Consider the following 23,128-nt stretch of genomic DNA (forward strand, 5'->3'; position numbering starts at 1 on the left):
TTTTTTTACATTTATTGCTTTGTATATGTATATATAATTATGGTAAGACTTTAATGTTACCTCGTCCATCAGAAATGCTAACCAAATTCTAGGACTTCTCTGCCTTGTAAACACACAGATCGTTTTTAAAAATAATGAATTCACTTCCCTCTGAGTAAAAGATGATTACAGTTATGCCACTGACCATATATACTATTGACAATATGACATTACATTTGAAATATGAAAAATACTCATGTTTATCTGACAGCAGGCCGTCTTTACTGTTGATTTTTCAAGTAGCGTTTCCAGGTCTGAAAACCTTTTTTTCTGTACAACATTTCTAAGGAAACAAATGATTTGTTCACAAAATAATGGCAGCGAATATTATTATATTGAAAAATAATGTAAGCTTTGTATAATCTCTTTACTATTGGCTTTTTATTTTCTTTTTTCAAAACTACTACTTTCAAATACTGTTGTATAACCTTATAATGACTTGGAGAAAATTGAACAACATTTAATATCTTTTTCCTAAACAATATAATCAATCTGATAGATTCTTTGATTTTAAAATTTTAACAGATTACCAAAGCTTTACCTGTGTGAATTCTGTCTTAAATATATGAAAAGTAAAAATATTTTGTTAAGACACTCAAAGAAATGTGGATGGTTTCATCCTCCAGCAAATGAAATTTACCGAAGGAAAGACCTTTCAGTATTTGAGGTAAGCATGTGTAAATAAAAAAATTCAGCTTTTGAGACCTAGTTCTTCCCAGTTGTTGATTATGTTCTGATTTGTTTCTAGAAGGTGCACAGTATATTCGATTCTGGCATTCAAATTCAACTGCTCTTTAAAATATCTCCATGTTTTGGAATGTTGAACCATATTGAGCAACCCTTTAGGTTGACGATGAATTCCTACTTCATCACATTAACTTTTTTGTCTTCCCCCAAATCCCTGTCTGCACCAGATATATTCACCAGTGAATTTATGATCTTCTCAGCTCTTTGTAAATTCTACTTTTTTTGGCAGGAGAAATTAGCTTTGTTCAGCAGCTCCAGCCAATGTCTGGCAGGTGCTCACTCTTCCAGGGAATTGAACAGCTGTACATATCTCCTCCGTACACAACCACCTGTGTTTCCATCCATTTCTTGGCAGGGTGGATAATCCTTTTGGTGAGACCCCAGCAGATGTTGAGACTGCCTCCCTCATCTGGGTAGATAGCCACCCTTGGAGAACTCTTCTGTTCGCAGGAACCGCTTGTGGCCATGTGTCTGTCATTGTAGGTTCCTAAAGACATTCTGTGTTTTCAGAACTGACTGAGTAGCGGAAGGTCTTCGCCTGTATAATCGTTTCATTGTTCATTCGCGTTCTGCTGTCAGTTTCAAGGATCCAGCTTAGCTGTGTCATTTACACCTTGAGGAGACCATGCCTTTCATTCTTGCATTTTCTCAGGGATTTTTCATTCTCTCATTTATTCTCGTTCCTCCAGTTGAGCACTTCCATTGCCCTGCCTAATTCCCTTCTCTGTTACCCATCTCGGTGCATTGTTTTCATGCATGGGCGCTCAGAACAAGCCTTCTTTGCACAGCAGACATGATGTCTTTTTTTTTTTTCTTTCTCTAAAATACAGTTTTACTTTATTGAGTTGTTCAGACTGAAATGTATTATTCTGCCCCACATTTCACTTTAGTTCTGGTGTATAACATCTTGGATGATATTTAATATAAGGGAGGGTCATACACAGGTTTCTCTCATTGACGAGGCTACCTCTCGCAGACAAGCCAGAGCTCGCCACCTTTACCAAAGGCCAGTCAGAGAACACAGCAACTCCAGCTGTGTCTTGGGAGTTTTTTTAAGAACCTCTTCCTGGTTGTATCAGGCTCTTTTGGTAAACTTGAAGGAAAGGGCATCGTTGCTGTGAAGATTTAATGATACATTAGTACTTCCGAAAGGTTAGGTGCAGGGTTTCTCAGCCTGGGCACCGTGCACCTCTCAGGCTAGATAGATCTCTGGCATAGCGGGCATCCTGTGCGTGGCAGGCCGCTCAGCAGCATCCCTAGCCTCCGCCCACTCCGTGCCAGTGGTATCACATTGCTTCCAGCTGTAACAAGCAAAAGTTTCTCCAGACACAGTGTCGCTGAGGAGGCAAAATTACTCCCATTGAGGCCCCCTGGGCTGAAGGAAAAGCTGAATGCGAGCCATTTAGTTCATTTCAGAATGTTACTCAGTCAGCCCCAACCAGGTGAGACAGCAGAGCTGTTCTCATTTGAGGCTTAGCTAATGTCAAAAGATCAACTTTCTTATTGGCTCCTTCCTTCATGCCTTGGATCCTTTCATGAAACCAGAATGAAATGAAAATCACTGTCTCTTTGTTTCCCAAAAGATAAAACACATCGTTGCCTTTAAGTAACCATGAAGTAAATCAGCATGAACCTGCTTGTGGGGTTTAAGCTCTCATGAATCCTGGGAGAGTCTTCTTGGGGATAAAGGAGTCAGTCTTGATAGTCTGGTAACAAGGGTCTGCTGTTTCTAGACAGGTGATTTTGAACCATCACCAAGATCAGAGGGGGAAAAGTGAAAAACAAATTAGTAAAATTTATGCATAAAAATATTTGAAGGAATTGGATTTATCTATGCCAAGGTCACTATTCCAGAATCCAAATCAAAACTTAGAGGACAGCATGTAGGAAACTTTTCTTTTAGCAGTTTCCTAAGTAACCTTTACAGTAAATGAAGTATAATCATAAATTAATAATTTCCTGTCTTTATCCCTCTTGAAAGCATGCGTATTAGACCTTACACAGTTGATAAGAGTTTGCTTCAGCATCGTCCTCTGTTTTTCTGGTTCATCAACACCAACATTTCCTTTTTGTAATGTATTATCATTTCTGAAAGGACCATACTCTCAAATACATAAAAACTTCCTTTAATTAAAGAGAGAATTGTATCCTCAGTGTCTGTTGCCCATATTTGATTTTGTTGCTATGCGTGGGACCTAGGTTTCATCCAAGGGAAATAGTTATATGAAGTCTAAAAATAATTTGTGCAATATGAGAACCTGTATGGTCCACAGGAGACTGGAGAATGGTCAAGTTCATTGTTACAGAGCTCTGGTTAGCAAATATCCATTTCCCCTAAGAATAGTGCTAGAGAAATTCTTGAATCTGCTGTGCTTTTGGTTTTCAACAAGTAACTACATTTGATCAAAGAAATTGGCATCTGTGCCTAGCCTCCTGTCTATAACCATCAGTATCACAGCTTGATTCTTTTATTTTGAAGAAAAGTAGACTGTAATCATGGTACTTATTGTAGGTTGAAATTCATCTCACTTTCTCTGTAAGTATTCCCAACATAGAAATTTTATCTCTTCCAATTATATTTAAAATGATGCTTGGGATAAAACCAAAATGGAATCTGCTTTTGCTAATCTACACTTCTGAGGAATCAGAATAATACTGTTCATTTATTTTATTTTTACATGAAGTCCTTTTGAAAACAACACAAAGTTTAACTTACTTGAGCAGTATTTTGCTGTGTTTACATTTCTTTAATTCAGACTTACTTGGTTCAAACAGAGAAGACATGCCTGATCGTTTTTTTACTTGTAGTAAATTGCAAATAAGAATGACTCTTTCATTAGTGGTTTCGGCTTTCTTCAGGTAGCTTAAAGAGATTGAAGCTAACTGGAATTGACCCTAATTTAAGAGAAAAAGTGGAATTCTTATTTGCCAAGTGACAGCAGTTTTTTGGTTCACTTTATACTTGTTTAATGGGGTAGTTCAATCTTTCAGTTTGGGATTTGGAAATAGAATTGTATACTTCCCAAAATACCATGTAAAAATAATTTTATATTGAGCGGTATTTTTATGTTAAATAATGTTGTCTGTTTCTCTTTGCTAGGTTGATGGGAATATGAGCAAAATTTATTGCCAAAACCTTTGCTTGTTAGCCAAGCTCTTCCTGGACCACAAAACATTGTATTATGATGTCGAGCCATTCCTTTTTTATGTCCTTACAAAAAATGATGAAAAGGGCTGTCATCTGGTTGGATACTTCTCTAAGGTAAAACAAGAGCCAGTATGACCTTCATTTTCTTATTCAAAATGTTTTTGGTAGAGCCTAGTTCTTCGAACAGGGTTTTTTTCCTTCTTCTTCTTTTTTTTTTTTTCCTATGACTGTAATTTGAATAAGCGATACATATTTCTGAAAAGCTCAGGTTCTTGTTTAGAGCTTATTTAAAACAAAACAAAACAAAATGGTAAACATCATGCCTAGAAAGTGTGTAAAGGACCTCAGCAGGGTTTGCTGCCTTTTGACTTTCAGCGACCATGTAGCATTATAGTTGCTGCCTTGCAGACCACCTAGCATCTTTGATTTTTTAAATGTTAAGCTTATTTCCCTTGCCCCTCTCTCAGTGGTGTCAACCTCAAGGTTTCAGCATAGCATAGCATTTAAGGGATGGTCCTCATTTCTCCTCACTATATTCCCTCTGCGGTCATCAGTGTCTCACTGAGTTGGAACGTTGGTATTTGGACACTCAAGGTGATAAAATGATGAGGTTTACTCTTTTGTCTCTTACTGTTTATGCTTTGTTTTAAGATCCAAAGCAGCCTCACCTTTAGGAAACCTAAGCATCTCCAGCTGTGAATGTAGGGAAGCCCTTGACACACGGAGTAGGATATAGTTTGTCTTTTATACTCAAATTCCTCGGTTCAAAGGTTTTTGATAATAACTCATATGCAATAAGGAGAAACTGAGTTTGGAGATAGTTTAATGTGCCAGGATGGTACTTTTAAGACTTCCATGCATATAGTCAATGATCTGAATCCTGTATTGTATTTATTTTGTGATACAGTTTGCGTATTAGGCGGTAAGTGAAATTTATTGAATCTACTCTTGAATAATGTAAATGGGGTGCCTGATGGAAGTGTCATTTTCATGGAATATCAAAAGATAGAGTATACATGAAGGTCCTTTGCAAACTGCAGGTTTTCTGTATTTTAGAATCAACCCAGAGGTCATATACAAAAATATGAATAAGTTATAGCATTCATGGGAAACAGCCTTAATATTTTAATACACATATACACAAAAAAGACGAAAGTTAATTTGTACATAACAGGTTAAAAAGATGATAGAGAATTAACACAATAATAAAAATAAAACAATAAATAGGAAATCTATATGATGTATAAAACATCTTACCTTTAGTATAGGTTTATAAAGCTCGTTTTCTCCAATGAGTTAAAAAGAATAGTGGTCATGGGACACCTGGCTGGCTCATTTGGTAGAATATGCAACTCTTGGTCTCAAGGTTGTAAGTTTGAGCCCCACATTGGAGATAACTTAAAAATATATATAGTGGTCATGGTTATTCTTCTTAGAAGTTAGAAAATGGTATTTTTGGGGGTGCCTGGGTGGCTCAGTGCCCCAGGAACATGAGTTCAACCCCGCATTGGGCTCCATGCTGGCGTGGAGCCTACTTTAAAAAAAAAAAAAAAAGAGAGAAGAAAGAAAAATAAAGAAAATGGTGTTTCTTTACATGTGTCTGTGTTTAAATGTAGATGCTTAATGGTGCCTGCTGTCCTTGTCTCAAATTGGCCTTTGGGTCTGCAGTTGATGGTGAACCTTACAGTTTCAGTCTCTGCCTCTCTTCTCCCACAGGACCCAGCATCTTACTTCAAAACTTTTCTCATTTTGCAACAGTTTCCTTTCACAGCATGGCAGCAACTACTGTCGTGTCTTACTGTACATGGAAAACTCAATTCTTTGGGAGTGTAGTAAAACAAAAATCAATCTTTAAAAAAAAAAACACTTTAAAAGTCTAGATACATGCAAATTAAACCATATTTTAATGCATCAATTGGAGTGTGAAGGACTATGGCCCTTTGGGTTATACTTAAACCAAATTCTGGAGGTTACAGCTAGAGAATGGCCAAGATGACCTAGAAAAGTTCACCGTAATCATTACATGCATTTGACTTACCAGGCAGATAATAGAGGACTCTAAACAGGAGGGAAAGAGAGAACAGTTAGTTTATCCATAGATTAGAATTTAGCTGCGGCAATGTGTGTTAAAGGGTGGGAGTTGGAGGGGAGGGGAGGGTTGGGCTGGCCTGCCAAGGTAAAAGGAGTAGTTTGGGACAGAGAAAAGAATGGCATAAAGGATGAATCCTTTCAACTCAGCATACATCTGTTTTTAAAGAAAGTGACACATTTGTCTGACTTTGCCAAGAAGACTAATTATTTGAACACGCCTCTGATGTGCACGTCCATTGACGGACACTCCAGTGTCTTAGGGATAACTGACAACACGTGATTTCTTCCTCCTCATTTCTTAGCAACTCCAAGAACAGCTACAAGTGTGCAAATGTTGGGAGCATCTTTTTCACAAAGAAATCTCTAATTCTTCCCTGTAGGGTTTTTTCCACAACAGTTTCCTGTGATATTTCTAATAGGTTCATTAAAGATCTGGGCGTTCTGAAGTCATCCTTTTGTGTGGTTAGTACCATTTGTGGTCAGTCTTACTTGTGGTTTATATTTGGCCAGAGCATTCACAACCTCAAAAGCCTTTTCCAGATCTTCTCTGTACAGGCTTTGGCTGCTTCTGTGTACTCTGAATAAAATATTACTGCTCTGATGCCACATCCCATGAAAATCGCAAATTCTTTCTTAACTATATGAACTGTTTCCCACCCTAATCGTCCCAGTCTCTCTCCTGGTTTCATACTGTTGGTAATATTTTGGCCTCAGTTTTGTGTAGAGGCTTTGGGATTTCTTACAGCCTGGACTTTTTGTTTGGTTTGAAATGCAGATTAATTATTTCTCTAGCTTTTTACTTTGATTTTTTTTAATCCGTAAGATACATAAGTGTATCTGTGTAGATCTACTTATTCATACACTGTTTTCATTTCCCTGGGACATTTGGTCAAAGGCAGAAGACAGATTGCTGTCAAAGAGTTTAAAATTGTTTAGCAAGGTAGCGAGCTCCGTCTTAACCTTTCCCCTCTGGGTGACTCTGTGGATGTTCATTTTTTCCCCCCCATCTCTCCAGTTGTTTGAGCAAGGAAATCATTTCTTGCATACTCTCTATGTTCTATTTCATTTGGCTCATATTTCCTTGGATTCTTTATTCATATTTTATGCTACCAGCTTTCAGGCATAAAGGCATAATTGAAAGGCATGCCTGGAGTTGATGGTTTGTTGTTAGCTGATAGTTTGATCAACACAGTGGGACTGTTCTGCTTGGTCCTGACCTAACACAGGGGTTCACCTTAGTGGACTGTTGTACAAGGATGGTGGCAGGTGCAGGGAATTGCCCACTTCAGCAGAGCTCTGACATACTTGATCTGTTTCTCCTTCCCTCAGGAAAAGCTTTGCCAGCAGAAGTATAATGTCTCCTGCATAATGATCATGCCCCAGCACCAAAGGCAAGGATTTGGACGGTTTCTCATTGATTTCAGTAAGTGAAGTGCTTTACTTACTTTCATGACCCAGGGAGCTGATGGCTGTTAAAAGAAAGAGTAACACATAAAACTTTATTTAACCTACTTTGTTGTTTTTATCAGTAGATAATAGGCTTTCTCTTTATATTTACATAGGTTAGAAAATCTTCCTCACGTGAAAAATTTACTGTTGCTCACTTACTGTGCTCTAGGAAATTGAGACTAGATTGCTCGGCAGTGTCACTAGCTCACAAAGCCATTACCCCGAATGAACCGGCAGAATTGCATTCCATTCCCTGGCGCTCATGCTCATTAGCACCAGAAGAGGCAATTATTTGTGATTAGAGCTAACGGAAGTATTATTTAAAAGGATTTTCAGCTTTCTAAAATTTTACCTATAATCTTATCAGTACTGGGCAAGAAAGGGATATTTCTGCTTAGAAAAACAATTCTTTAGGTGGCTTATCCTTTGAGACTTTCTAATAGAAATAACTTCTACTTTATTAATTTCCCCTTTTTGTTATGGAAATTATATACTGTTTTTTGTCTAGAAGGTTGCCCAAGAAATGGTTTTTATGCATATTTGTATCTTCAAAGTCTCTTAATTAAAATTGGAATGACACAGTGAAGTAGACACAGGATAATATAAAAAACATAGGTAGTTTTTTTTTTCCTCCTTGTTTATATTATATGGGGTGTGTAAATGGAGTGCTAAGGTACATTGGAAGAATTCATTTCAAAATACCCAGATAACACAAAGGCTAAGTATCCATGATAATAGTAATTTCTGACCATGAAAAACCTGTCACTAGGAACTATGTGCTTTATTACGAGATTGTAGTTTGTCTGATTATAAACTGAAAGAAGGAAAATTTAGGAAATTGTATATTCTTCCTAAGGTACATCAAATGCAAAAAAACCCCACAATATAAATGTGCTCAAGAAAAAACATGAAGAAACAAATATGCTGTGTCCAGATCTATATTACTAGATACTACAATTTATTGTTGGGGTATAAAATGACTATACAGCAGTTTTAGACAGATGTGCACAGTTTGTCGCCATTGAGAATATTGTTCTTTTTTTGAAGTATTACTTATCGACTGTTTTCAGTTAACATTTGTAGTTGTGAATTCATTGTCTTAGTCTTACCCTTTATTTTCCTGATCTAGTTCTCCCATGGAGGGCCATCTTACCAGGAGGTCACTGTTACTATTTTGCAGAGGTCTAGATGTAATTGATTCTATGGGCAAATCCCTTTTTTGTGTGTGTGGCCCCCATTTAGAAGTTGTTCATAAACATTGTGGTTTCTGATGTACATAGCAACAGTTCAGGCCTTAACCTTTGATACTTTTAGCATCTGCATGCCTACAGAATAAGGTAAACTCCAGAGCTCAGTATCCAAAGCCTCCTAGCACCTACTTCCAGCTAATTTTTTTAGGCTTTTTCATCTGCTAATCTCTTTTTCCTCAGATATTCTGAGCATGTTTCCATATTTCCATTCTTTGTCTATACAGTCCTTTTGCTAACGTGACCACTTCCTCCTCCTCCTTCCCCAGCCTCCATGTGTTTAGAATCCTACCCATTGTTAAGAGCCAGCTCAGGAACCTCTTCTGTTTGATCCTACCTCCTGAAGATTCATCTCGTTCCCTTCTTGGCTCGATATCTCTGTAGCATAGCGGTAGACTTAACGCCTGCTTTAGTGGTGATAACTGATGTGTCCTACTTCCAACTGACTATAAATTCCTAGGATACTATCTTCTTTGTTTTCAGTAGGACAGTATGATCAATAATCTGCATTTGATTTATTTTCTTGATTTGAATGGAATCTCCAAAGTGATAACACAGTACTGCTCACAATGATTTTCTACCTAAAATTTAAAAAGGGACTACTGCTTACTGGGTTAAAAACCAACTCTCTAAATAGATTAGTTCTTATTTGTATAGCATGATCTGATAGTGAGGCCTTTCACATAAGAGGACAACCCAGGAACAGAGTTCCCTTCAAATGCTAAATCTTTGTGTTAACCGTTTTAGTGAGAACTGTATTGGAGTCTACCCAGTATTTTTAAACCAGAACTTTGGAGCCCATTGGAACCTTTCTGGATTGCTCGGGCCATCACGATGAGTGCCACCCCTTAGGGTGTGTCTGGGTAGTACAGTGCTGAGGGTGTAATTTTTTAGATTTTCTCTTTCCTGTACCCTTGACATTGCCCCTGTGCTGGGGTGGGTAAGCAATGTGGTGAATGATTTGAGTAAACTTGAAAAGGGCTTGGTGTTACTCCTTCATAGAACAGGAAGCTGGGAGAAGAATTTTACAGTACTCAATGAAAATGGAAACTGGTGTAAACCCAATAGAAATTCAATTAAAAAAAAAAAATCCTTGGCCCCAAAGGTTTTAAAAGAGATAGAATAGGCTGCTGAAAAAATTGATAGCATCTCCTTTGGAGTTGCTTAAAATAATAGTAGATAATATCTTTCTAGAATGATTTAGATCCAGCCTTGCAAGGTAAGGAGATAAACCCCATGACCTCTCATAATCCTCGTCAACCTCATAATTCAGAACGCAGGGCAAAATAGATAACCAAGGTTACTGGTTTTCTAAAATGTGCTGGTTTTTTGTCTTTTTTTAAGGGACCTTTTAATGGTTAGATTTATTTTATTTCTGTTTTGTACATGAGCCCGAGGATCTTTTGGTCAGGGGATGTATTTCCAGTAATTCAAATAAAGTTGGGAAGGAGGAAAATACTTTGTTACTTTATAGTTAGTACCAATTTAGGAAGCTGAGACAAGAGCAGTGGGAAGAGAGCTATCGCTGCCCAGCTGCCCACTTGCCCGCTGGATTGGAACCATGGGTGCCATGCACTCTGAAGTGTGTGGTGTGTATATAAAAAACGGCAAATCCCAAAGCTCTGAACACTGTTCTCCATCAGTGGTCATCCATGGGACTAGATGCTGCCCTGGGAGCAAGTTGTTGTCTTAATCTTAATGGAACAGCCTGCCTGGGGTTTGCGGAGCAGGGCTCCCCAGGAGGTCATCTGCAGAGCTTGGCCCAAAGTTACTAAATGATACTAACTCCAGCGCGCTCATAAACCATCTCATGGGTTTTGTGACTCTTTGCTCAGAACCTAAGTGGGTAGTGTGGAAGGAGTGACTGTCAAGGTTGAAGTTGATACCCCATTGTTTCTCCTAGAATCTGAGATTCCTTCTCATCTCCATCTCTGTCTACACACATGCACACGTGCACACACACCCCATACCCCACAGCCCAGTCATGAGTTCATACTAGAACCTTGCATTCCAGGTCTGCACCACCACAAGGTTTTATTCTGTCTCTCCAGCAGTGAGAACTCTGACTTCCATTATCCACAGTGTACTTCCTGATGTCCTCAGCCCTAGATCACACACTGAGTACTTTCAGAATTGCTTACTCATACCACCACCTAGAAATCAGGCCTCCTAACTAGAGGTCAATATTTGTATGTATTTGTTTGTTTTGAACTTTACCTGGGGTGTATTTAGTCAAAATACTGTGTTTGAATGTTACTTCGCTTAGTTTTTTTTTTTTTTTTTTTAAATTTCCCCCCCTTCAGTGTGGTTATGTCATTCATTTGAAATACAGTTAGGCTTTCTTGCTTCCCTTTGTTAGCCACTTTAGTTTTTCCTGTGTCCTTGGTGTTTTGTCTTCGAAACATAAAACATATTTTCAGAGTTGAAACTTTATTAAAGGGTGCCCTCGGGGAAGTGTCATTCCCTTCCGCCATTCCCTCTACCCATCCCCAGTCCTTTCCTGCATGTCACTGACCTCACTGGTTTTTCATTTGTCCTTCCCAGGGTTCTTTTTATGCAAAAGAGAAGTGTATTCTCTTATTTCTTCTCCTTTCTTACTCACAAGGGAGCATACTGTAGATAGTCTTTTACATTTTGCTTTTCTCCACTTAATAATACATCCTGGAAATCACTCCTTACTACTTCCTAGAGATCCTCTTACTGTGTTCTGGAACCCTCCTAGGTATGGGAATATAGGATATTCCCCAATATTTCAGTTTTAAAAGTGCTGTAGTGTTGGGACGCCTGGGTGGCTCAGTGGGTTAAGCCTTTGCCTTGGGCATAGGTCATGATCTCAGGGTCCTGGGTCGAGCCCCACATCGGGCTCTCTGCTCAGCGGGGAGCCTGCTTCCCTTTCTCTCTCTCTCTCTGCCTACCTCTCTGCCTACCTGTGATCTCTCTCTCTCTGTGTCAAATAAATGAATAAAATCTCTTAAAAAAAAAAAAAGTGCTATAGTGAGTAGCCTTGGGCTTATTTTGACTGATACGTACTTATGTAGCAGGTTTGGTTTATTATATATGCTTTTAGTTGTTCAAGACTCTGCTTGGCTGGGCAGTAGATAAGCTGATAATGAATTGTCTTTTACTCAAGCCTGCAGAGCCAAAAGCCTGCCTGGGGAGCAGGATGTAAAACCCATCCTCCGCAGCTGACCCAGGAAAGCAAACTGATTCAGCAGTAGGTTGCAGAACATTGTTCCAGGTGGTGGAAAGAAGGTGGCATCATTAACTTATTCATGTGTGTGTTATTAATGCATTTATTTGATTCTAAATTGGATACCAGAGGAGGATAGTGAATGAAATGTGACTTAATTCATTTTTTTTTTAACCTGTTCATGCAACCTTTGTTGCTGGTGGGGGGAGAGGTGTAGTGGTGTCCATCCTCGTTTGGCACTCTACCAAACACCAATGACAGAAATGAAGAAGACATAGTTCTTTCTCAGTGGTCAAGTTCACTGAGTCAACAGTTGCTGGATAGTATGTTTGTGCAGTATATATTAGAACTTATAACAAGTTGAATGAAAACATTCCAGACCAAGAGAATCTGAATCATGACCATGTGAGGAAACATGTTAGATGTTTGAGTAACTGCAAAAGAAACTCCAGGTAGATTCAAGATTTAGATGATCCGAGGTGCCGGGGCAGTTAGGTGTACAGCTCTTGCTTTCTTGATTTCAGCTCAGGTCATGATTTTGGGACTGGGAGATCAAGCCCTGCATTGGACTCCATGCTGGATGTGGAGACTGCTTAATATTCTCTTTCTTCCTCTGCCTCTCACCCTGCTTGCTGACTCTCTCTCTCTTTAAAAAAAGAAAGATTTAGATGATTAACAAAAAATGAAAACACAAAAACTTTTAAAATGTAGAAGAAAGGATATGCAATCCTCTGATCCTTGGATGGTCAAGGACATCCTAACACTAAAGGTTAACACAACGAAAGAAAGCACCGAAGCATGTACAGATGGCTTGACTATATAGAAAGGTAAAATGTCTATACAGTAAGAAAATTTTTTAATATTTTAAAAGCAAACATAATGGGAAAAATGTTTGCAACAAACATGACAGGCAATAGTATTTAAACAAATATTTAAAAGGAAAGGTTTGATCGTGTTAAAACATAAACCTTAATAGAAAAATGAGCAGAGGACATGAATGCAGAATGCACAGAAAAAGAAACTCTTTGGTGGCAGCAAGGTTGCTGACATTTGCTGAGCACCTACTGTGTGCCAGCCACTCTCCTGAGAGAGCTGACTCATTCAACCTTCACAGCACTGGTTGGCAACAAGGTTGCTGACATTTGCTGAGCACCTACTGTGTGCCAGCCACTTTCCTGAGAGGGCTGACTCATTCAACCTTCACAGCACTGGTTGGCAGCAAGGTTGCTGACATTTGCTGAGCACCTACTGTGTGCCAGCCACTTTCCTGAGAGAGCTGACTCATTCAACCCTCAGCACTTGTTGAGACATTTTAATCTCGTTTTATGGGTGAGGAAACAGGCCCAGCTAGTAACTACAAATGGCACCGCTCTGGTTTTGAGTCTGAGCACTTAGGCTCTAGGCCACATTGCTCCGAAGTCTGTCAAGTACAAATGGCTAATTAAAATGAGAAAAGGAAAAAACCAAAAACTGTTGGTGATTTAAAAATGAAAATTCAAATAACTGCAAGATTATAATTTTTTGGCTACCAAATTAGCAAACACTTTTAAATATAGCTAGATCTAAGTTGACTTACGTGGGCTCTTGTATTTATACTGGAGGAGGTGTAAATTGGTAGACATTTTCCAGAACTTTGATGGCATATATCAAAAACATCAGAAAGAAATTTATTCTAAGGAAATCAGTATACTTTCATCAGTGTGCATTAATTTCATATTTAATGTAACATGTTTTGTGTTAGTTTTTTAAAGAGTGGACTTTCCTGCCCCTTTCACCCCATCCCCCAATTTATAGCAGTATAAACCCATAGTAGAAAGTTAGAAAAATACCAAGAGAAAATTAAGTCCCCCACACTTCTGTTACTCAAAGAGTTAATGTTTTGGTACAGTTGTCTGTCATGGTGTCATTGTTTATAATAGAAAGAAAAAACTGAAACCCTCTCAATATTCAAAAGTAAGAGAGAACCATTACCCTGAGAAAATTACGGTATATCTATATAATAGAATATTAGCTGTTAAGAGTTAATATTCTAGGGGCACCTGGATGACTCAGTGAGTTAAGCCTCTGCCTTTGGCTCAGGTCATGATCTCAGGGTCCTGGGATCGAGTCCCGCATCAGGTTCTCTGCTTGGCAGGGAGCCTGCTTCCTCCTCTCTCTCGCTCTCTGCCTGCCTCTCTGCCTACTTGTGATCTCTGTCTGTCAAATAAAAAAAAAGAATTAGTGTTCTAAAGAATTTTTAATGAAATAGGAAGATGGTTATAATAAATACATGGTTTTTAAAAGTTGTATATATGTATGTTCTCAATTACATAAAAAGTATGTGCAAAGAAGGGAAAGAAACACACTTTCAGATTATGTCTAGAATTAGAATTACAGGCAGTTTTTATTTTCTACTTCCTACTTTTTGCTGTAAAAAGTGAAGAAAACTAGGAATCCATGAAGACCTGACCTAGGGGAGTGGCAGCAAGGACATGTGGAAATGAAGCAGGTATTTTCCTGTTCTGCAGCAGGTAGAACTCTGCCCAGCACCTCTGCTGCTCAGTCAGTGCTAGATGAATGGATGAATGAATGGAACTTGGAAAGGTAGTGAGTGCGGCTTTGGCTGTGTTACCTTCACTGTGATCATGACCGTCCATGTGCAGTTTTCCCTGGGAGTTTGGAGCTCAGCTGGGGGAATTCATTAAAGGGGGGCAACCGTTGATATGGATGAGAACAACCGGGAGAGCATAGAGAGACAGAGCTGAGGATGGAGTCCTTGAAGTTACAACGTGTTAAGGGCTAAGAGGATGAGGACGTTATCAAGACAATTGAAAAGGGTCCAAAAGTAGGAAAAGAATCAGGGGAGAAAGAGGTCAGCATTGCAACAACAGTCTTAATCCCAGCTGACCTTTCTGGAGCACTTACTGTGTGCCAGGCATTGTCCCCTGAATCACGCAGGTTAATGTGCTCCATCCTTGCAAAGACCTTAGGAGGCTGGTTACTGTTATCACTTAGAAACCTGTCCAGAGTCACTCCCCAGCCAGTGTTCAGTGCCCCAGAGAAGAAGATTAAGAGACAGTATAAGAAGTATACTTTGAAGGACCATGGTTGTTGTGGAATTTTAAAAAAGTGAATTCTGAAAGCTTAACCATCAAGGGATGGTTTAACCATCAAGGAACCTGGTTTGTTTGTTGTTGTTGTTGGATTTTGTTTTTGGTTTTTTTTTTTTTTTTTAAGATTTTATTTATTTATTTGACAGAGAGAGATCACAAGTAGGCAGAGGGTGAGGGGAAGCAGGCTCCCTGCTGAGCAGAGAGCCTGATTTGGGGCTCGATCCCAGGACCCTGAGATGATGACCTGAGCTGAAGGCAGAAGCTTAACCCACCGAGCCACCCAGGCGCCCCTGGTGTTTGTTTTTTAAACTACAGAGGCTGGAGCACTGGTAGCAAGAAGGCCAGGGAGCAGTGATGGGAAAAACAAAAAGTGATATCCAGACGGGTTAATGCAAATTTGGAGGGCATTTGATGAAATTCCAAATTTCTTTCCTAATTTAATCAAACATGCTAATGAGAATTACAAGAATTCTAAATCTTAACTTTCTTCCTTGTTTGTTTCAGCCTTGGCATAACCTTGGGGAGGGTTTTATAAAGGGTAGATGACAGTGGGTCCAAAAGTCTACAAACTTACACCTTTGGTCTTCTGAGAACTAGTACATAGCCAGTAAGGTTTATCAGTTACATACATTATCCGTTAACTGTACACTTAAGCATTTTTAAAAATTAGTGTCTGTTTATTTGTAGACTAATGATGAAAGTTTGTAAGCAGAATCAATTCTTGGCTTGCTTTATTCAGTATTAAAATACCGGGCAGGGTCTCAGGATTGTCTTTTATGAAATAGAACTCGAGAGGACATAGGAGTGATTGAATGAATTAGGACTTGCAGGAAGTCCCGTTTGCGGACCTTTTCTGTGATTTCGGTTGAGGGGTTTCTCTGCGGTTTTTGTGAGAAATGTATACCATTTAAGAACTAAGTCTATGTTAGGTGAGTGCTGCTGCAAGTTGAGTGCGGATGACCCAGTTTTGTGCCTACATGTTAACGACTTTGGTCACCTTGTTAGTGTAGTCAGCAGTGTCCTTTGACTTCTCTTTTCTTCAAAATGCCACACATATACACACACATACCTGGATTTAAGAAAAATAAGGTATATAAGAAACTTGGGAAAAAAAATAAAGGTATTTATTTATTTGGGAGAGAAAAAGAGAGACAGGCAGAGAGAGAGAGGGGTCTCCGCTGAGCAGAGAGCCGATTTAATACCTAGGACTCTGAGATCATGACCTGAGCCGAAGGCAGCGGCTTAACCCACTGAGCCACCCAGGCGCCCGAAAAGATGCCTCTTGGTACCATTTAATACCTAGTTTCTTTCTCACTGGGAATTAGTGGGTTAATGTTCCACACCTTCATTTTTTTCTCCCTTTCGGTTCTAAAGACCGAGTTCTCTCAGAGTCCAGGCCTGTCTTTCCTTAGCCTTCTTAAAACTCTTGACTGGTTTCCTGAGGAAGCACTCCTTAGAACAAGGAAACATCTTCTGAATGGTTTCCCACTTCCTCCTTCTCAGAGCTCTTCTAGGTCCATCAGACAAAATTAGAAAGAAAGCCACATACTTCATCTCTACCTAGAAGGATGTGCTGTTCGGTGGGTAACTATATCCACTCCCTCAAAGAGAGAACAACTTCTTCCCCTGTATCTTAGATGCTAGCCACTGGCTTAAATGTTGTAGTATTTGATATCTAAATTCAGGAGGAGTACGTGTCATAGTAGTTGAGGTCGTCCCCTAGTAACTTGCAGTTTTAATAGTCTGCCCTCAACAGACTATTTTAAAAGGGATGCCACTTAGAAACTTTTCAAAGCACAATTTAAGTAAAACGTTGGGATTTAAGACGAGGGCTGTCTGGGTTGCTCAGTGGGTTAAGCCTCTGCCTTCGGCTTGGGTCATGATCCCAGGGTTCTGGGATCGAGCCCCACATCATACTTTCTGCTCAGCAGGGAGGCTGCTTCTCCCGCTCTATCTGCCAGCCTCTCTGCCTACTTCTGCCTACTTGTGATTTCTCTCTCTGTCTAATTAATTAATTAATTAATTAATAAAAAAAGAATTTCAGACTACTTTTTTTTTTTTTTTTTAAGAATTTAAGACTACTTTTCAACCAGAAATTTAAAGTTGTTTCATCCTACCTGAAAACTTTTTTGGAGCAAATTTTTTTCTTCTTTTTTAGAGATTTATTATTTATTAGAGAGAGAGTGAAAGAGCACAAGCAGGGGGAGCGGTAGAGGGAGAAGCAGGCTCCCGGGATAAGCAGGCTCCCTGCAGAGCAGGGAGCCTGATGGTGGGACTCCCAACGCAGGACCCTGGGATCATGACCTGAACTAAAGGCAGACGCTTAACCATCTGAGCCACACAGATGCCTTGAAGCAAATTTTTGATACTGACAGGCCTCTCTCCAGTCAAATAGGAATTTTAATTTAGGAATCCAGTTGGTTGTATTCTAGTAAGGCCTGTTTTCCCCAACTGTTGGTAAACTCTAAGTTGCTGAGACTGTATGGGTGTCATGAACTTCTTTCTGACAGCAAGTTGAGAATAATTTTAGGGTGAGCACATTCTTTCCAGGAGCTGGTCCTGGCCTGACAGGTACTGGTGACACATCCCACCTCAAGCGTCTCTGGGCATCACTGCCCTTCCCAGCAGGTGACCTGGAATGGTTACAGGGACGTGTAGATAGCACGACCTTCAGCCCCATGGTGGCCAGAACTCTGGTGCCTGTCACCTCACTTTGAGCAGTGTCATCCTTTACCCAGGCAAAACATGTGAATTCTGTCTTCTCTGTGACGGCGTAGAGTCCGGGAAGCACGCACTTGGGGCCTCCGTTCTCCCTTTGGTAGGTTGCAGTGTAAGTACATTTCTGAGCCCCACAAGCTGAGCATCAAAGGTTTTGAGGGACCATGACAATGTCTCTTAGGGACATGTTATATGACCGAATCGCTGATTCCCTGTAAGTAAAGTGAATGAAGGAGCTATAAATTTGACATGTGGTATTTATTTCCTTATTGCAACTTTTATTTAATAGTTTTCTCCTTTTTCAGTGGCACCGACTATTAAAAAATGCTAAAGGCTAAGCAAGTGTAGAGTCACTTAGAAAGTTGCATGTGTCTTTTGTATATTTATTACTTATTGCCCATTTCCTTCACCAGAAGTAAGATTCCTGAGGATAAAGACTTTGTTCTCAGGGGGCAGTCTCACCTCCTGGGCGAGCCTGGCACTTAGTAGGTCCTTATTATTTGTTGACCAAATGTTGAATGAGTTACTGTGGGAAGAGCTTCTTTTCTTTTTTTTTTTTTTTTTTAAGATTTTATTTATTTATTTGACAGACAGAAATCACAAGTAGGCAGAGAGGCAGGCAGAGAGAGGAGAAAGCAGGCTCCCTGCTGAGCAGAGAGCCCGATGTGGGGCTCGATCCCAGGACCCTGGGATCATGACCTGAGCCAAAGGCAGAGGCTTTAACCCACTGAGCCACCCAGGTACCCTGGGAAGAGCTTCTTAATGTACTTTCCTCACACGTGATTCTTCTGAAGAGTTTAATTTTGTTAGAACATAATCATTTAGCTATGGTTTACTTGCTTCCAAAAGATGTCAGGTGCGCCCTGCCTCCTTTTGAGGGCTGGTGTCTTTGTTCAAGCTCAGCTTCTATCTTAGGATCATTTAAGCTGTGTCAGAAAGAAGATTGCCATTATCCACTGTAACCCTTGGGCGGAGAGATGAGAGCTGTGACAGAACTCACATTTACACACAGTTGGTTGAAGAGAGAAGCTTCTCTTCTCTTGACTTTCATCAGATAATTCATTTCTTCATGCATTTATTTTGGAAGAAAAATTCCAACTTCCGTGTTAAGGAACCGTCAAGAAAGCTTTTTTTCCCCCTGTGCAGAGCTCTCCCGGCAGCTCTCTCTGGGTGAGCACAGCCCTGGCAGTCATTAAAGAATAATCAGTTATACTTTTAAATGGGGCTCAAGTTCTTTATTGTCTTCTCTGGGATACCCTTCCCACACCTCCACCGTGACACTTGCGGAAACACTGGACCGGCAGCTGTGTCCTCAGACTTCCGGGTTTTGGAAGACGTGTTTTGACTTACAGAAGAATAAATATCATGGTGATATATATATTTAATAGGATTCTAGTTTATAATATAATAAGGAAAATGGCTACTTTTCCTTACTTTCTTGTTATAATGTGTTGTGCTAAAAGACTTTGTCATGACTGTTTTATGACATTGGGCTGAAGTGCAGTATATTTTAATATGTTGAAGATAACATCAATGTTGAAAATTGAGCTCTCCGTGATTTATTCAGAGGTTGACTGTTACCGAATGCATAGAAATAAGTTGCATGAGGCAGTGCAGCTAACGATTTATTTATGTATCTTTTTTTTTAACAAAGCTTGTCATAAATAAGAGCAAATAAATAGCTCTTATGGAATAGTTTGTATTCATTGCTTCAATGAAAATGTTGTAAATAAGAAACATACGGCCTGTAGCTACCGTTTCACCTTACATAGCTTAGAATTTTTTCAAGATTTGGCAGGCAGGTGGATTGTTTTTACAAATCTTTTTGTCTGTTTGGATTTCTGACACTGACCGGCATTTGTAGTGAGTCATTTTGAAACCATACTACTGGGCAAATTCTGTTCACATAATTAGTTTGGGAAAACCTGTCTTTAGCCGAAAATAGGAAGCTTGACAGCACTATCATGGGGGTCAGGCTGGCCCACTGCTGAACTCCAAGCCGTGAGCACAGTGGGATACACATAGTAGTTGAGCCAAAAAAGGGTCTGTCGTGGGAGTAAGTAAATAAGAGAATGCCTACACCTTATCAGCGCTCTTCTGTGTGTCCCCTACAGCACCTGTCACAGTCACCTCGCTGGCTTAGGGCAGCTGATTTTTGACCTGAGATCTCTCCCTCTGTTTTTTGCCCTTCTCCATTCCTTGATCACTTCCTTCAGTAAACATGTTTTATTTACACGGACTCTGCCAAGGACTGCCTAGGTGATGAGACCGTAAGGATAAAGGGTCCCGGCCTTGCCCCTAGGCTAGTTGGTGGTCGGCATACGGAGGATTCATCCCAGGCACACGACACTGCATGTTTGGGTGAAATACAAGGCTGTGCCGGGACAGAAGAGGAAATGACTCCAACTCTTTTCCTTTTCCCACTTCAGGTACATAAGCAAGGGAAGCATGTTTCCTAAGATCAAGCATCTGTTCTGATCGGTTAAGATGAGTACTATACCTGGTTTTGGTTTCCAGGGAACCAGTCCCCTCAAACATACTTCCCAGCTTTAGTCTTAACATTTGCAACACAATATCCTAAGATAACGTCCTCTCCTGATGGGATTTCTAACCAGCAGCATTTTATAATTTCAGGTGTCTATGAGGTAGTATTTTTTTCCCCACATCAGTTTGTTTTGGGTAAAGCAAGAGATTTTTCTCTCATTTGTTTAGAATTCTGGTAGGAAAATACTAATTAGGAATCTCTATTTTTTTTTTTTTCCTTCAAGCATCAATTTGTGGTTAGCTTGTTTTGACTCTAGTATTAGTGGTTTAGTGGTACATGTTCATGTTTACTAATACAAAAACCTCTGTTTTGTAATTATTTCTATTGAGTCCTCCTTTGGGTTAACATCATAGAGGAGCTCCTTTTTTTTTTTCAACAAAATTGTTTTAAATTAAAGTTTATGAAGTGCTTTAAAATAGTTGAGTGGATTAAAAGCAATTCAGTTATGCGTGTAACTGTCCACGTTGAAAAAAATACACAATGTGATTATATAACAAAAAAATGTATTGGTGCAATCTTCAGGAAATGTGTTACAGGTAGACCTCACTGTACACAACATATTTGCATATGTCCTTTTGGGGGGACAGGTTGAATCATTTAAAAGGATGTAGAGAGTGCTTTCTGTAAAAAGGAGTGTTTGAACTGTTTCTTCTTTCATACTGGATAGCAAGGAGGCAAATACTATTACGATCTTTTCAAAAGGGCTCAGAATTTAACTTGAAGAAGCTCCCACAGGACAATAAATATAACAGTAAAGACAACAATTGAAACTCACAAAATGTTTAAACTCACACATTCATAATAACACTTAAATTTAGAGGATGATAGGGACCAGTTCATTATCCTAAAAAATGGATAAATAAATCATTTAACTTGCCTCTCCCATATGAACTGTACCACTAGGTAAACAAATAGTTAATGAGGGAAAACATCTTTTTTTAAACATATTCCAGCTAACGAATGAAATGAAAAGAAATGAAATGATAGAATTAAAACATGGCTGTTTGGGGTGCCTGGGTGGCTCAGTTGGGTTAAAGCCTCTGCCTTCAGCTCAGGTCATGAGCCCAGGATCTCTGCTCGGCGGGGAGCCTGCTTCCGCCTCTCTCTTCTGCCTGCCTCTCTGCCTACTTGTGATCTCTGTCTGTCAGATAAATAAATAAAAATCTTTTTTTAAAAAAAGTGATTTTTAAAAAAATAAAAATAAAACATGGCTGTTCTGCAATTCTGCCAATGAATTAACTGATCTAGACCTTGAACTTCAGTAGCAGCAGACACTGTGGGAAGGGACACAGCCAGAAATTATATGCTTCCTGATCAAAGGATAAACCATCACTTGTAGTTTTGCTAGAGGATGGAACCTAAAGTTTCACTGAGCTTCTGGATCCAGCTGCCATTCTATAGGAACACAGAGGAAAGAGGAACAAACTGAACTGCGTCATGTGTATGCAATCAGCAAAATCCAGATTATGGAAACCCTGTAGGTCAGATAGCCCCAGTTCATCAATAGATAAATGATAAGAAAAAGGAAGAGGGTGGAGAGGGGAACCCATAGACTTAACAGAGACTTAAAAAATAGTCTTTTAAATGGGCAAGACTGTATTGTAGCACCAGGGATATGTTGGTGGTGAAAGTATATGGAAACACAAGGGATTACCATGGATGTCGGGGTAGTGGTTCTTTTTTTTTTTTTTTTTTTTTTTTTGTAAAGATTTTATTCATTTTTTTTTGTCAGACAGAGATCCCAAGTAGACAGAGAGGCAGACAGAGAGAGAGGAGGAAGCAAGCTCCCTGCTGAGCAGAGAACTGGATGTGGGGCTTGATCCCAGGGCCCTGAGATCATGACCTGAGCCGAAGGCAGAGGCTTTAACCCACTGAGCCACCCAGGCGCCCCAGGGTAGTGGTTCCTTGTGAGGGAAAAAGGAGAGGTGACTGGGATGGGACAAATGGAAGGTATTACGGCGTGACTGGCGAACTTCCATTTCTTGATCCTGGGTGATGATTACAAGGGTGGTTCCCTTTCATTAAGCTATATATTGTTTAATATTGTTTTTAAATCTGTGTTTTATTTTTATTGTTGTAGCCATTTTTATTGTTTGCTTGTTTGTTTTAAGAAAGTGATGGTCTTAAAATGGGAGTCCATGCCTTATGGTATTTGTTTGGAGCTTAGATTTTTGTAACTCTTAAAATGAAAACTTTGATTTATTGGTGGGATAATGATGTTTTTAAAAGCGATACAGTTTTTTGTGTGCCTGGGTAGCTGACTTGGCTTAGCTCTGACTCTGGGTTTCAGCTTGGGTCATGATCTTGGGGTCATGGGATTAAGCCCCACGTCAAGGCTGCACACTGGGTGTGGAGCCTGCTGTAGATTCTCTCCCTCTCCCTCTGTACCTCACCCCCCACACTTCTGCTAGCAGTCTCTCTCTCTAAAAGAAAATAAAAAATAATCAGAAAATAAAAAGTAAAATAAAAAAGTTAGACTTTTCCACTTTTACTGTTTTAAAATCAAAATGTGTGTACCGCTATTTGGTGTCTTGGGAACTTCTCCACATCAGACTTTGCAAGACTAGTTTTATGTGAAGGAAATGTACTGAAATGTACCAGAATCATATCCTCTCAAGTGTCGAGTCTAGTCCATTAGAAAACTCCATTTCTGTGAATTGTGTTTCCACTCTTAAACCTAGAGAAACATAATTGAAGAGTTGTACGTTAACCGAGTGGTGTTAGACTAGTGCATTCAGACAAAGAATGGCTGTGAGGATAGAGGTGGATGGGAGAGAGAACATCATACAGAGAGGCCCAGCAGCTTTGGAAACTCTCAAGTTCCTTGTCTGTCTGTCTGTCTGTCTGGCCCTTCTTGCCCTC

At 39.6% G+C, this 23,128-nt stretch overlaps 1 protein-coding gene across 1 annotated transcript in view; it reads left to right on the top strand.

Moving 5' to 3' along the window:
• KAT6B (lysine acetyltransferase 6B) overlaps positions 1-23,128 on the top strand; it is a 188,297-nt gene that overhangs the window by 143,642 nt on the left and 21,527 nt on the right. The window contains 3 exon segments of the mRNA XM_004769363.3: positions 565-706; positions 3,887-4,048; positions 7,355-7,448. Coding sequence (XP_004769420.2) covers positions 565-706; positions 3,887-4,048; positions 7,355-7,448 — 398 coding nt within the window.

Source organism: Mustela putorius, unplaced genomic scaffold (assembly GCF_011764305.1).
Source record: "Mustela putorius furo isolate JIRA1106 unplaced genomic scaffold, ASM1176430v1.1 tig00000698_pilon_pilon_pilon, whole genome shotgun sequence".
Classification (NCBI taxonomy): Eukaryota; Metazoa; Chordata; class Mammalia; order Carnivora; family Mustelidae; genus Mustela; species Mustela putorius.